The 12,734-nt window shown below is 41.8% G+C and overlaps 5 protein-coding genes across 5 annotated transcripts; 2 read left to right on the plus strand and 3 right to left on the minus strand.

Moving 5' to 3' along the window:
- Positions 1 to 79: 79 nt before the first annotated feature.
- On the plus strand, positions 80 to 1,045 carry EAE97_008165 (uncharacterized protein; the record flags this gene model as incomplete). Its single annotated transcript, XM_038878679.1, has 2 exons — positions 80 to 247; positions 536 to 1,045. 2 exons carry the CDS (start codon positions 80 to 82, stop codon positions 1,043 to 1,045), a joined length of 678 nt encoding a protein of 225 aa, XP_038730359.1.
- A 2,206-nt stretch (positions 1,046 to 3,251) lies between these two features.
- On the minus strand, positions 3,252 to 4,671 carry EAE97_008166 (uncharacterized protein; the record flags this gene model as incomplete). Its single annotated transcript, XM_038878680.1, has 3 exons — positions 3,252 to 3,995; positions 4,059 to 4,194; positions 4,319 to 4,671. The coding sequence occupies 3 exons, from the start codon at positions 4,669 to 4,671 to the stop codon at positions 3,252 to 3,254; spliced, it is 1,233 nt and encodes a 410-aa protein (XP_038730360.1).
- A 1,436-nt stretch (positions 4,672 to 6,107) lies between these two features.
- EAE97_008167 (uncharacterized protein) lies at positions 6,108 to 7,408 on the minus strand (the record flags this gene model as incomplete). The annotated part of the gene is made up of 3 exons (XM_038878681.1): positions 6,108 to 6,438; positions 6,523 to 7,246; positions 7,309 to 7,408. 3 exons carry the CDS (start codon positions 7,406 to 7,408, stop codon positions 6,108 to 6,110), a joined length of 1,155 nt encoding a protein of 384 aa, XP_038730361.1.
- Positions 7,409 to 7,959: 551 nt separating this feature from the next.
- EAE97_008168 (uncharacterized protein) lies at positions 7,960 to 9,355 on the minus strand (the record flags this gene model as incomplete). Its single annotated transcript, XM_038878682.1, has 3 exons — positions 7,960 to 8,417; positions 8,507 to 9,054; positions 9,144 to 9,355. The coding sequence occupies 3 exons, from the start codon at positions 9,353 to 9,355 to the stop codon at positions 7,960 to 7,962; spliced, it is 1,218 nt and encodes a 405-aa protein (XP_038730362.1).
- A 2,150-nt stretch (positions 9,356 to 11,505) lies between these two features.
- Positions 11,506 to 12,369, plus strand: EAE97_008169 (uncharacterized protein; the record flags this gene model as incomplete). The annotated part of the gene is made up of 2 exons (XM_038878683.1): positions 11,506 to 11,875; positions 11,939 to 12,369. 2 exons carry the CDS (start codon positions 11,506 to 11,508, stop codon positions 12,367 to 12,369), a joined length of 801 nt encoding a protein of 266 aa, XP_038730363.1.
- Positions 12,370 to 12,734: the final 365 nt, after the last annotated feature.

Genomic DNA, 12,734 nt, shown 5'->3' on the forward strand with positions numbered 1-12,734 from the left:
ACAAATTTCCCCAGACTTCGTAATTTTACCCCTCCAACCCCTCTATTAATAGTTGCTATCATTGTTTCGTGAACCCAAGATGTCCACCAATTCCAACATATCAACTATGGCTCCTATTAAAGAGTTCACCCTCATCGTCGCTGCGACAAATAAGATGGGAGTGGGTAAAGGAGGCGGGCTTCCATGGACAGGATTGAGAAAGGAAATGGCTTATTTTGCGAGAGTTACCAAGAGGGCTGGTACTGGGGTATGTATTGCCTGATTTCATTGGTCATCTGCTCTACCATTCTTTATGCCTGCCTAGCAATACATGCTATAATGTGAACATTTCTGTATAGCTTTACATCACTCACAGATGGAGGATCGGAGCAAATTCCTTGAATTCGCGCCCTTCTACATTCTCCAATAGAGATGTAGAAGGAAAGGTCGAGCTATAGTATTCTGAATACTCTTCTCGGAGCCAGGGCCTATGGTTGGAACAGTTCGAGAAGTAGCATAGAATGACTTAAACTGACCTAGTGGGATTTTTGAACAGAAAACAAACGCAGTAGTGATGGGGCGCAAAACCTGGGAATCAATTCCTCCTAAGTTCCGACCTCTCGCAAGCCGAGCAAATTATATGATTAGTCGAACACAAACCTCTGATCCCTCGGACGTTGACCTCGGTCCTGATGCACATGCCGCAACAAGTTTAACGAATGTACTCGAGAAACTCGGATCGAGGAGTCAAGCGAAAGACTTGAATAATGATGATGAAAAGGAGATCGACAGAGTTTTCATAATTGGTGGAGGACAAATCTATAAAGCCTCACTAGAATTGAAGGAAGCGAAGAGGATATTATTGACCAGAATAATGGATGATTTTGAATGCGATACGTATTTCCCGGTTCAATTGAATGAGGACGGAACCGGTAATGGATGGAGAAGGACGGATACTCAAGCACTTCGAGAATGGACCGGGGAAGGGGAGGCGGCAGAAGGGGTGAAGGAGGAAGGCGGCGTAAAATATGTCTTCGAGATGTGGGAAAAGATTGAAGAATCATGAAGAAGCACAGAGGTAGGGGCTGAGCCATTGCTTTGAGATGACAGATGATGGACTCAAAACATACCCAACAGTATGGTGGCTTTATATCGAGTCGCCCAAGCAAGAGCCATCTCACCCCCTTAACCAGCTTCTTCCGGCCCTTAAAAGCTCATGTTTGTATACAAATAATCCCTTCAGCATCTACCCTTTGGCACAAAAAAGCATTCGATATCTCTAAATGCTCTCTGCCCCTCGAATCTCCCTCAAATGCCGTCTGAACCGCCGCATCAAAAGTATTTCTCTCCACTCTATTTTTTAAAAGAAGCAAGCGATCTAGCAATCAATGCTTCTAGGCATCACAAGATACTCATTCAATACACCAATCTTCCTCATATATTTGTTCTCTGTATACCAGGCCACGAGAAAATCAACTACAAATCTATCTCATCCGCGCAGCATTTAATCCAGATGACCCACTTTGTTCGTCCCTGGGGAGTGAAGATGCCGTAAACAGGACGTCGATGATCATGAGAGCCACGAAAGAGGGTTCATTATGTATAAAATCTATACCACTAAATTAATCCTCAAACTAAGAATACGGCTATGAACAAAGTATGACGTGAATTAGTTTTTTGAACCTCGCAAGGACAAGTCGCTCGCCGAGAAAGGATCAGAATACAAATCAACAGTCTATGGAAATTCAACTTGAGGCAATTGCTTGTCCGGAGTCCTTGTGGACCGATTGACTAGGAGATCTTAGGTAATAATATAGCAGGTTTATGTATATGGTGTGCATCATAGCATACTGTAACTTGCGAGTTATCGTATCGGACAACCAATTCCACACTTTAAGCCTCGATCTCCCAGAGTGACGGCAAAATCATCAAGTGATGTTAGACTTCAATAGCACACCCATATTCACAGCTATAGTCTCAGAATGATCCTTTTCCCTGGGAAACCCCAGACTTGATTCTATACTCGTGTCTATATTATCTATTGATATCATTTATGGGTAGATATATCTCAAAAGTATGTTTAATTACAATGTCTGTTTATTTACGAGAGGGGAGAGGTGAAAGAAAACTTAAGGCTATAATAGGTATCTCCTAAGTATAATTTGTACGAAAAATCATATGCATTTCTGGGAATTTATCTCCAGCATCTGTAAGAAGCGGGTTACAAATCTCTAATACGAGAAAACGTAGAAATCCAGCAGCTTTTCAATGATAAGCACCTCCGAAGTAACTTCATCTTGTCTCTAGAATGAACATCAACTCAAAATTTATATTTCATGCTTCTAAATAAAGGAGCGTGTATGATAACTAGGTGCTGAAATATGACATGTCACACACGGTTCTACGAATATGTGAATATACTCTATCTGGATAACGGGAAACTTATCTCGAAAGTAAAAGATGAATGAACCATTTCTTAAGCAAATCTGTGCATTTCTTCCTCCTATTCATAAATCCTGGTATTGTATCTCATCTCTGTATCTCATCTCTACATCCCCTCACTAACATGCATCCTCCATACTCCATGCATAACATCACCAACACCGGCTCAGACCCGATGGTAGGTAATCATCGGACTGTGTTTGATGTGTTCGGATTTTGATACTGCTTTTTTTGTTCTTCTGTTTGTTTGGGTTGGGGTATATATTCAAACTTCAGAAAAATTTGATGTGATATAGTAATTGGGGGATTATGGTATAGCGTTTCTGCATGTGTGCGTGAGGAAATGATCATATTGTTAATGAGCATCTGTGTAGTTATGGATATCTTGGTGTTTAGATGTCTTGATGGTGTTGATACTGATATTTGCATACTTATCCATTTTGCTCGTATAAGAGTATGAGATCCTAGATTATAAACACTAAAAACAACTGGATACCAGACAGATTCCAGATAAATACCTATATCAAGATTCTCCATCAATCCAGCACATCGTTCGTCATCGTATCATTTCCAGACTCTTCATTAATTACACGCGATACATGTCATATAATTTATTCTGAGCTAAAATCCGAAGCTACTCCTAAATCTTCAGAACTCAGATCTCCGTGTCAGCAAAATCATTATTTATTACTATCTCATAATTAAATTTATGAAGCGTGTTAGTGCTAGTGCTAATGTACGCGTTGCTATGCCCTTCCCCCTCCCCTTCCCCCTCCCCCGAATTACATTCATCCCCTTTATATCTCTGTAACATGCAAATGCACACGCATTTAAGAAAAGCTAAGTATCCTCTCCACCCCACATACCCTACAGGTGCATCTAAACTCGTATTCTTCTCCTTCATCTCTGGGCCCACAATCCGGACATAGAGTCCATTCTTTGTCCCCCTCTCCATCACTCTCTTCCTCTCCATCTCCATTTTTCTTCGCTACTCCTGAAACTTCCCGCTCAACAACCCTCTCCACAATCTTCTCCATCTCGACCTCCACCGGAACCCTCACCTCTCTAATCACCTCCTTAACTTTAACTTCTGTCCTCCTCCCCAACGCTCTTAGTACCTCTTCCCAAAACTCCCCATTCTCACTCATCGCCCTCCAAAGCTTGCTCTTCACCTCTTCATTCCCTAGCATTCCCTCTAATTCCTGCACCGCCGCTTCCACCAACGCGTTTCTCAATCCCGGATTCTTCGTCGTCGTTTTCCCATATATCCGCTTGATGCAGTCGAAATAGATATCTAGGTCTGAGATTTGCGTATGCAGTGTGTGACGGAAGGATACTGCGGCGAGGGTTTCCAATGCCGGGATTTGTAGGTGTGAGGCGAGGTAGAAGATTTCTTCGTGGAGGGGGAGAGAGTAGGTGGGGCCGGAGAAATAGGTGGAGGATGAGGGTGAGGTGTTGGGTGGAGGAGAGGGGATTGAGTAGGCAGATGTGTAGAGGTATTCTAGGAGTGCGATGATAGATTCGAGGGGGAAAGAGGAGAGGTTTAGGATACTGGGTTTGGTCGGCGAGCCGAACTAAGAGGGAAGTTAGTGGTTTGGTGTTTAAGGGGAGGAGGGGAATAGGATAGAGAAACCAACCATATTGCAAACTCCGGTATTATCAATCATACTCTCCAAAACCGGCGATTGGGAGCACACGACTACTTTATGCGCATTCCATACTCGCACACCATGGAAGATTGTCAAGTCTGAGAATCGTCCTTCGAGTAGAGCTCTATCGAACCGTGTTAGCTTCAATTTCGTAAAATTGTTTTTCTTGACTCCATATTAATCTCTCCATTTGATCTTGAAACCCAAACAGATGCACGGTACCAAAAGAAGCACGTAAAGAAACTCACTCTCTCAACGCCAACAACGGCCCCTCCAAAACCACTTCATTCTCTTCAAGTCCCGATTCTCTTCCCCCAAACTGCACACTTCCACGCCCGCTCCCATTCCCATTCCCCAACCCAGCATTCACATATCCCGTAAACCCCACTCCACCGCCACCCCTCTCCTTCCTCATCTCCTTCTCATCCAACTCATTCAAATTCAATCCACCAATCCCCCTACCCACACTCCCACTCCCACTCCCCATCTCTCTCTCATGCAAATCCATACCCTCTGCACTCCCTTCTCTCCCAATCCTCTCACCCTGCGCAAATTGTTCCTTCAACAATTGTCTCGCAACCTCTTCTTCCGTCGCGTCCATCAATCTTCTTTTTCTTTTTCTTTCTTTCTCCTGTCTTCCAAACTATCTCGAAAAACAATCTTGAATGTAGAGAAATGAGATTTGCCCCGTTCACGATTAATAATTGTATCCTCACAAAAGCGAAACTTACGCGCCTTATGCACCTTTCCTTTCGATGAAGAAACGCGTCGGAAAAGTTCCTTGCCTTTTTTTCCTCCCTTTTCTTTCCTCTATTTCCTTTTCTTCGATTCTTGCGCCCCAGTATGTAGAATCGAACGTAAACCCAAACCCAAACCCAGATTCAGATCTGGAGAGTACCACAAATTCCTTTATCGTGTATCTATATTTCTATCTCCGTCTTTAGTCTCTTTCTGCGATAGAGAAAAGATTTCGATATCTGGGAATGTGGATGTTGATGTGTGTTTGCTTCGATTTCGCTCACTTTCTCTCCCTCAATCTCCAATCCACAATCTCGTAAACCCAAAACCGCACGCGCACACAAAATTCCCCTTCCCTCTCCCCTCTCACCAACACATATCAAAACAAAACAATCCTTACAATTCCCCACGTGATGAATTTATTTCCCATTAATCAATCTCTTGATCAATCGATTTCTCGATTTCTCGATTTCTCAAATAACCGAATAGCTGAATAGTTGAAACGTATCTCCACGTAGAAAATGCGTACTCGTTGATTCTTCTCCGCTTGTAGAATTCTAATAAAAAGGCGTGCGATGCAGGTGTATTTGGTCTTTGGTCTACCTACCTCCTAGGTACGTCCAGGTATCTAGGTAGCAATTTACCGAGAGAAAAGATGAAGAAAGTAAATTAAAGTAAAGTGAAGAAAAGTCAGTGAAGTACCTAGGTAATCAAAGTAAACTTCACTTCACTTCACTTCGCAACCCGAACAATCTTGGAAACTTAGAATCTTAGAATCTTTGTAAGAGAAAAGTAAATTAAAGTGAAAGCTACCTAGTATTTTTTTTCTCCCAAAATACCTAGATACTTACTCACTAGATACCTTCAAAGAAAAAATCTCATCGGTCCATGAAAGAACCTTAAGGGATTGGAAAAGAAAGAAGATATGCATATGTGCATATATACATGCATGTAATATATATGCAGATATAAATACAAATACAGGTACTGGTACGGATACAGCATGTACGTTTCCGCGAGATGTATATGCAAATACAAATACAAATGTAAATACAAATTGCCTACCTAGGTACGAGTGCGGATTCAGTATCTCTCTTGAAGGTAAATAGAAACAGAAATTCAATAAGATATTGCATTACTCCATTTATTTTACTAATAACAATTAAAAAGGCCAAGTACCTACTACTCGTAATTCCATACACAATCTTACACATACGTCCCATCTCCTCCAGATCCTTCCCATCCTAAACCTCCTCACCGACCATAATCCCATTCAAAACATCCACCATCTCCTGACCATCACACTTGCATAAACTTTCTAACTCCCCACTCACCAATCACACCTGCCACTCCAGCACCCACAACAATCCAAGTCCATTCATTTTTCAACTCCTCTACACGGGGCCAGAAACTATTCTTCTCCATCTTGTAACTTTTCAAATCCTTTGCTTTTTTCAAATCTCCTTCCTCATATCTCTCTTCCTGACTTTTCTCATTCTGTCCATCTCCTCCTACATATCTCAAGAACGCATAGTTCGCGAGAGGAGCTAAAAGCATGAGAGGATGGAAAATTCCTGCTCCATAAAGAATGAGTGGGAAAGAGGCATGGATAAGTGCATCTCCTAGATAGCTATGGAGGGAGATTCGTGTTAGTTTTGTACTAAGTAATCACGTAACGACAGAATGAAAGAAGAGGGCAAAGAAAAATACATACTTTGGATGTCTAACAATACTCCAAACACCATCTCTCAATAATCCCACCGTTCGTTCCTTCTTGTGACTCTCCAACTGCCAATCCGCACCCGCTTCCAAAGCAAATCCGGTCGTGAAAAGAAATACCCCAGCCGCATTCGCCACTTGCCAACCAGGATTACCAGGAAGTGGTTGATTTCCAATCAGCACTTCAGGCGCCGCCAAACTCATCGCAAAGGGAAGCGCAATGATAGATTGTACGAGTGCTTCTGGCAGAAATGTCGAAAAGAGTGTTTTGTTCCAAAAGTCTCTTGTTTTCGGTAAAGAAGTATAGCGCGCGTCATCTTCACCGCGAGAGATAGCTCGCGATGTGATGCGGTAGAAGAGACGGAGAGACCAGGCTGTGAGACCTGCCATGATGAGTTTTTGAGGATATGCGAGATGGGTCCATGTTTGTGAGATGTCGAAGTTGTGGCGTTCGAGTGCAAGGGTCCAGGAAGTGATGAGGGGACCGAGGGGCCAGAGGATATCTTTGAGATCGAGTCGGTTGGTGAGACGAGCGATGGTGTATGAGATGATCGAGAGGGTTGTGTTGGTGGTTAAAGCGGGAAGGAAACTACGTTGGAGTAGACCAATTGCTGTAGCGTTAACTTGTGGATTCCATGGTGGAATGATAGAAGAGTTAGATCCAAAGCGATCTTGTTCTGAGACGGCAGAGTTGGAAGTATTGTTTGTAGATGCCTTGCCTATCATCGGTCGTCAATTGAAAGATTCTTTGTTGAATTGAGCGACGGGCAGGAAAGCTTACCTAGACTTGCCAAATTCCATTTCGATACCTTCTCTGTTACTTTCTCAGTAGGAATAGGATGGCCTCCAAAATGAGAAGCATGTGTATCTTGTTCGGCCATATTTAATTGCAATCTACCTTAATGCCGTGTTAGGGTAGATGTGTTGAAACTTCTCATATTTTACAAATAAGAAATGCTTTCTTTGCTTCAACGTCAAAGAGCTCCTTGCCCCTCATTCCAAAGAACGTCGTTTCAATGACGTTATTGCTCCACCTACCTTTCGGAGCTTCATTCCGTCAATGATAGCTGCAGCTTACCCCATGTAAAACATTAGAGATATAATCTAAAAAGGTACCACAACTCTGTTATATATATCATTCTCATCTGAAATTCATCGTATCAAATTTATCAAAATTACCGTCTCATATGAATTTCCAAACAAAAGTATGAGCTGGTATCAACTGAGACATGGGATGAAGAGAGTTGTAATTATGCGGTTGTCGAAAAGTTCAGAATGATAAGTTGAAATGCTTAGTCAACCCCACCCAATAGCTCTATCTCTAAAACCTCATCTACTCCGACTTTATTAGCCAGATGCCCAGGTAACGCAGAAGATGTACTTCAGCATGTATTCAAATCTAAAGATCTAATGTATATTCTGATCAACATTTCTACTTTACCTCAACAGCTTTATCTGTGATTCTCGCAACATCCTTCTCATCTCCAACTCTTGTTTCAACCTCCTTACTCAAATCTCCCAATTCCACCTCTGTCTCTCCATTTCCTACATCTCTTCTTCCAACTCTCCCCTGCTCAACCCATCTTCTCCATGGCCCATAGAGTAATACACTTGCGCCTCCAAAAACTACAAAAGCTCCACAGATACCTCCCCCAATAACATCGAAGTGATCACCTGCAGCATTAACTCCATCCCAGAAAGGTCCTGTTGAGAAATTCGCTATTAAGGAGAGTAATTGGATGACTCCAATACAAATAGCCACGAGGACTGTAATACCTGTTAGGACAATTGAGTAGTAGAGAATAGCTATTGTGTCGCGGGCGAGAGATGTGGATGTGTAGAGCGTCATCATTAGTGCGCCGTCGGTGGTGTCGATTAGACACATGCCAGCTATTGATTTTCTTAGTACCATGCATCCCAGAAAATATCTATACCGTAATATAGTGTTATTCGAATGATAAAAAAGTAAACAATCATACCAGTAAACAAAACAGGAAATATCAATATCAGCCAAATATTGGTTCCTTTAGCACCCTCAACAGATGCAATTCCCAGAACTGCAATCTCACTACTGGTATCAAAACCCAGTCCGAACAATACTCCCAGAGGGTACATTTTCCATGGACGATCAATTACTTTGAAAACTCTTCGAAGAACTCTCATCATAATTCCTCCGCCATCAAAACCCAATCCCGTCTCACCTCCATCTCCATCAACTTCTTCCCTCAGAACTGCTCGTAATTTAACCACCAATTTCCATAAAATCCATGCATTTCCAATTCCAAGTATAATGAGTACACCAGCAGATACACCGGTGCCGATGATTCCACCTATATTACTAAAAGTATTGAAGCGTGACTCAAGAGCGCCAGAAGTGGCTGCAACGACGATACAGGTTATAATTACGATAGTGGAGTGGCCTAGCGAGAACCAAGTACCAACTGTCACTGGCTGAGATGTATGAGGAGAGCCGGAAGCGATGAGACGACGGGTCATCAGATCGATGGCGGATATGTGGTCGGCATCACTAGGTTTGATGAGTCGGAGTTTCAAAATGGAGAATCACATGATCATAAGGTAAAAGATGGTTTTGAAGAATCAGAAATCAGGACTTACAGAGCATGTCTCAAACCAAATGTATATGAAAGTACAGCAGATGAAGATAGAAGTGGATGGGAACGTAAAACAATAGCCACTGCCACCCAAATAATGATATTGATGAAAATCAAAATGGATATGATCCTAACTGCGGGGTAGGGCAGGAAGCGAATTTGAGGGGGTAGACGAGCAATCAAGGGATGAAGACATGTTGGCGGTCTAGGAGACATTTCAAAGGAATATGAGATGCAAAGAAGATACTTCCTAACTGTAACATCCAGTGAAACAAGTACAGTTGTACAAAACTAAAGATGAAATTTTGCAGAAAAAAATAATGAAGTTTGAATACCCCACCATTGCCGCCAGTGTTGCAATATTTGGTCTATGAAGGTCAACGTATCAATACTAATCGGGGACCGCCGACTGGACATTGATAAGATAATGAAACTTCATTACCTATTTCGATCGAGTATGTCTGAATGCGAAAGACTTGGCAAGAGAGGAAAAATTTCAACATTGAAGTTGAGGATATATGTCTCGACTTCAGAATCAATTCGGAGGTCCCTCTTCTGTGTACAGAGTATGTAATGAATGCAATTAAGTGCTTCCAAAGGTTGCTCGATGGACCTCGGGAGCCAAGAACAGCATTCCAGTTCATTTGATTGAATTGAGCCACCAAGCATATGGAGAGATGACACTGGCAAAAAGCCTCAATCCCAACCACCTTTTGATCTCAATTCCGCAAGAGTCGAGACCCGTAAATGGTAAATGTGAGAACCAATGTGAGATTCAGAAATGTAGGAGAAGGTTTTGATGAGATGCAAGGTGCTGAATAAGTCGCCAATCGTCAAACAATTTCTGAGCGTGATCTTAATAGAAGTCGACCAAGAACAACCTTGAGAGGTTCAATATGTCTTGGTGAATATGAATCTGAGTGTGAGTACACCCACCGCATGAATAATCTGTATTGTAACACTAACTAACTCACACACACGAACAAGGAGCATTACCTCTTTTATCCCACGATGCGAATTCCAAACTTCTCTATTGAGATCCAAAAATATGATATCACGAATTGGTTCAACTTCGGATGTCGAAATGTTTGTCAAATGATTAATAAATCGTAGCTAGTGATTGTACCTATCTATACTTGGTACACTTCACTCCCACAAATGTAATGAATGTGGAAATAGTAACATCATGAGTAACATCATAACTTCATAAGTAACCACAAGTTCTTCCCTTCCGGGCCGAATAAATCTCCTTATTCTTTCATCAAGTTTCAAGCCGGAGAAAGTGTGGAATCTCAATCCATTAAAAGCTTTAAAGTTGATCCACACTCCTTCTGCTGCTCCCACTACCATGCATGCATGTAACGGATTCCGATTGTGCCGCCAAACATCTAGATGATTTCTTTGATGAATTTGTTGGTTGTCAGGGGTTTGCTTTGGCTTGTTTTCTGTTTTCTTTTCGGTGGATATAACCTTAGGTATCGAGAACTTTTAGTGCGGGGGATGGGACTTGGGATTTTTTGATGATGATGATGATGATGATGATGATGATGATGATGATGATGATGATAATGATGTCATTCTGGAGGGGGAGTACCCGTAAATGTCAGAGTGAAGAAAGAAGTGAAGAAAGAAGTGAAGAAAGAAATTCAAACACCATGATATTTACGAGTAATAAGGAATGATAAGCGGTAAATAAGCGGTAAATAAGTACTAAATAAATTAAATAAATAAATAAATGAAAACGTAAATACATACCTATACAAATAAATAGATGAATAAGAAGGCTTTATAACTAATTCAAATACCATAATACATAATACATAATGCACAATACACAATACACAATACACAATACAACACCTACCACCTAAGTATTCGTATACGAGTACATCTATCGTAAACTATCAAGGTACCCTTCTTCTTCTTCTTTCTCATCATCATCTCGATGCATCATGATTCCATAATCAAACGTCATTGCTCCATTCGTACGAGTACTGTGAGGTCTGCCCCGCATTTAGTTCCCTTCAGAATCAGAACTTCAGAATCCAGATAGTACGCTGAGAGGAAAAGCCGCAAGCGTCTATCGACCTACCTACCCTACCTAGTACTATCTACTAGATACGTACCTACCTTGTCTGGATCTTTGAATCTAGTGCCTTCTTTTGGTCGAGACTGTGAGAACCTGGTCAGGTAAAGACCGAGAGAGAGAAGAAAAGAAAGAAAAAAAGAATAAATACAAGTCATCTTCCCCTCTTCCTTTTCTTTTCTTTCTTCTTCATACATACATACAAAAACTTCTTTTTTCAAAGCTTCAAGAACAATTTCTCGACTTCAACTCTTCCTCTTTTATAATACACTCAATCATCATGCCTATTTCCATCCCAAAAGCTGATTCACTCAAGGACCTCTTCTCCCTAAAGGGAAAGGTTGTCATCATCACCGGTGCTTCCGGACCCAAGGGAATGGGCATTGAAGCTGCACGAGGATGTGCCGAGATGGGAGCTGATGTCGCCATCACATACTCTTCCCGTCCCGAGGGAGGTGAGAAGAACGCCAAGGAATTGGCCGAGAAATACGGTGTCAAGGCTAAGGCATACAAGTTGGACATTGGTGATTATGCCAGCGTAGAGAAGTTGGTTGCCGATGTTGTCAAGGAATTCGGAAAGGTCGATGCATTCATTGCCAACGCTGGTCGAACTGCTGATAGCGGTATTCTCGATGGAACCGTCGAGGCTTGTAAGTTATTTCCCTAACGCTACTTTTCCTTGAGAATGAACTATCACTAATAATCATCTTTAGGGAACGAGGTCATTCAAACCGATCTTAACGGAACCTTCCACTGCGCAAAGGCTGTTGGACACCACTTCAAGGAGCGTGGAACTGGTTCCTTCGTCATCACCGCTTCGATGTCCGGTCACATCGCCAACTTCCCACAAGAACAAACCTCATACAACGTTGCCAAGGCAGGATGTATTCATATGGCACGCTCTCTCGCCAACGAATGGCGCGATTTCGCCCGTGTCAACTCTATCTCCCCAGGTTACATTGACACTGGTCTTTCTGACTTTGTCGACCAAAAGACTCAAGCTTTGTGGAAGTCTATGATCCCTATGGGTCGTGATGGTGAAGCCAAGGAGTTGAAGGGTGCCTATGTCTACTTGGTATCTGATGCTTCCACCTATACCACTGGAGCTGATATCGTCATTGACGGTGGTTACTGCTGCAGATAAATGTATTATATCTATATTTTCATGACATGACTGGGATGAAAGGAATGGCTGGGTTTTGGAGTTTGCCACAAAAAATGATGGCTGATATTTTAGCGATATTCGATTGAAATGAAAAGCAATTTTTTCTCGATAATAATCTTTCTTGGAGTGTATACAACATGATGATATGTGATCAAAACCACTTCAAGTGACAGTAATATCTACATCTTGACATGTAATCTGTAAAATGACTGCATTCTTAGCTGACAGGGACGACATACTAATACCTATAATTGAACATTCTCTCCATCAGATATCCAAGTCATTAGATATTCACAACTATATACTATATACTACATACTAGATATCTACATATCATATCTACA

Source organism: Botrytis byssoidea (assembly GCF_014898295.1).
Source record: "Botrytis byssoidea strain MUCL 94 chromosome Unknown BBYS_017, whole genome shotgun sequence".
Classification (NCBI taxonomy): Eukaryota; Fungi; Ascomycota; class Leotiomycetes; order Helotiales; family Sclerotiniaceae; genus Botrytis; species Botrytis byssoidea.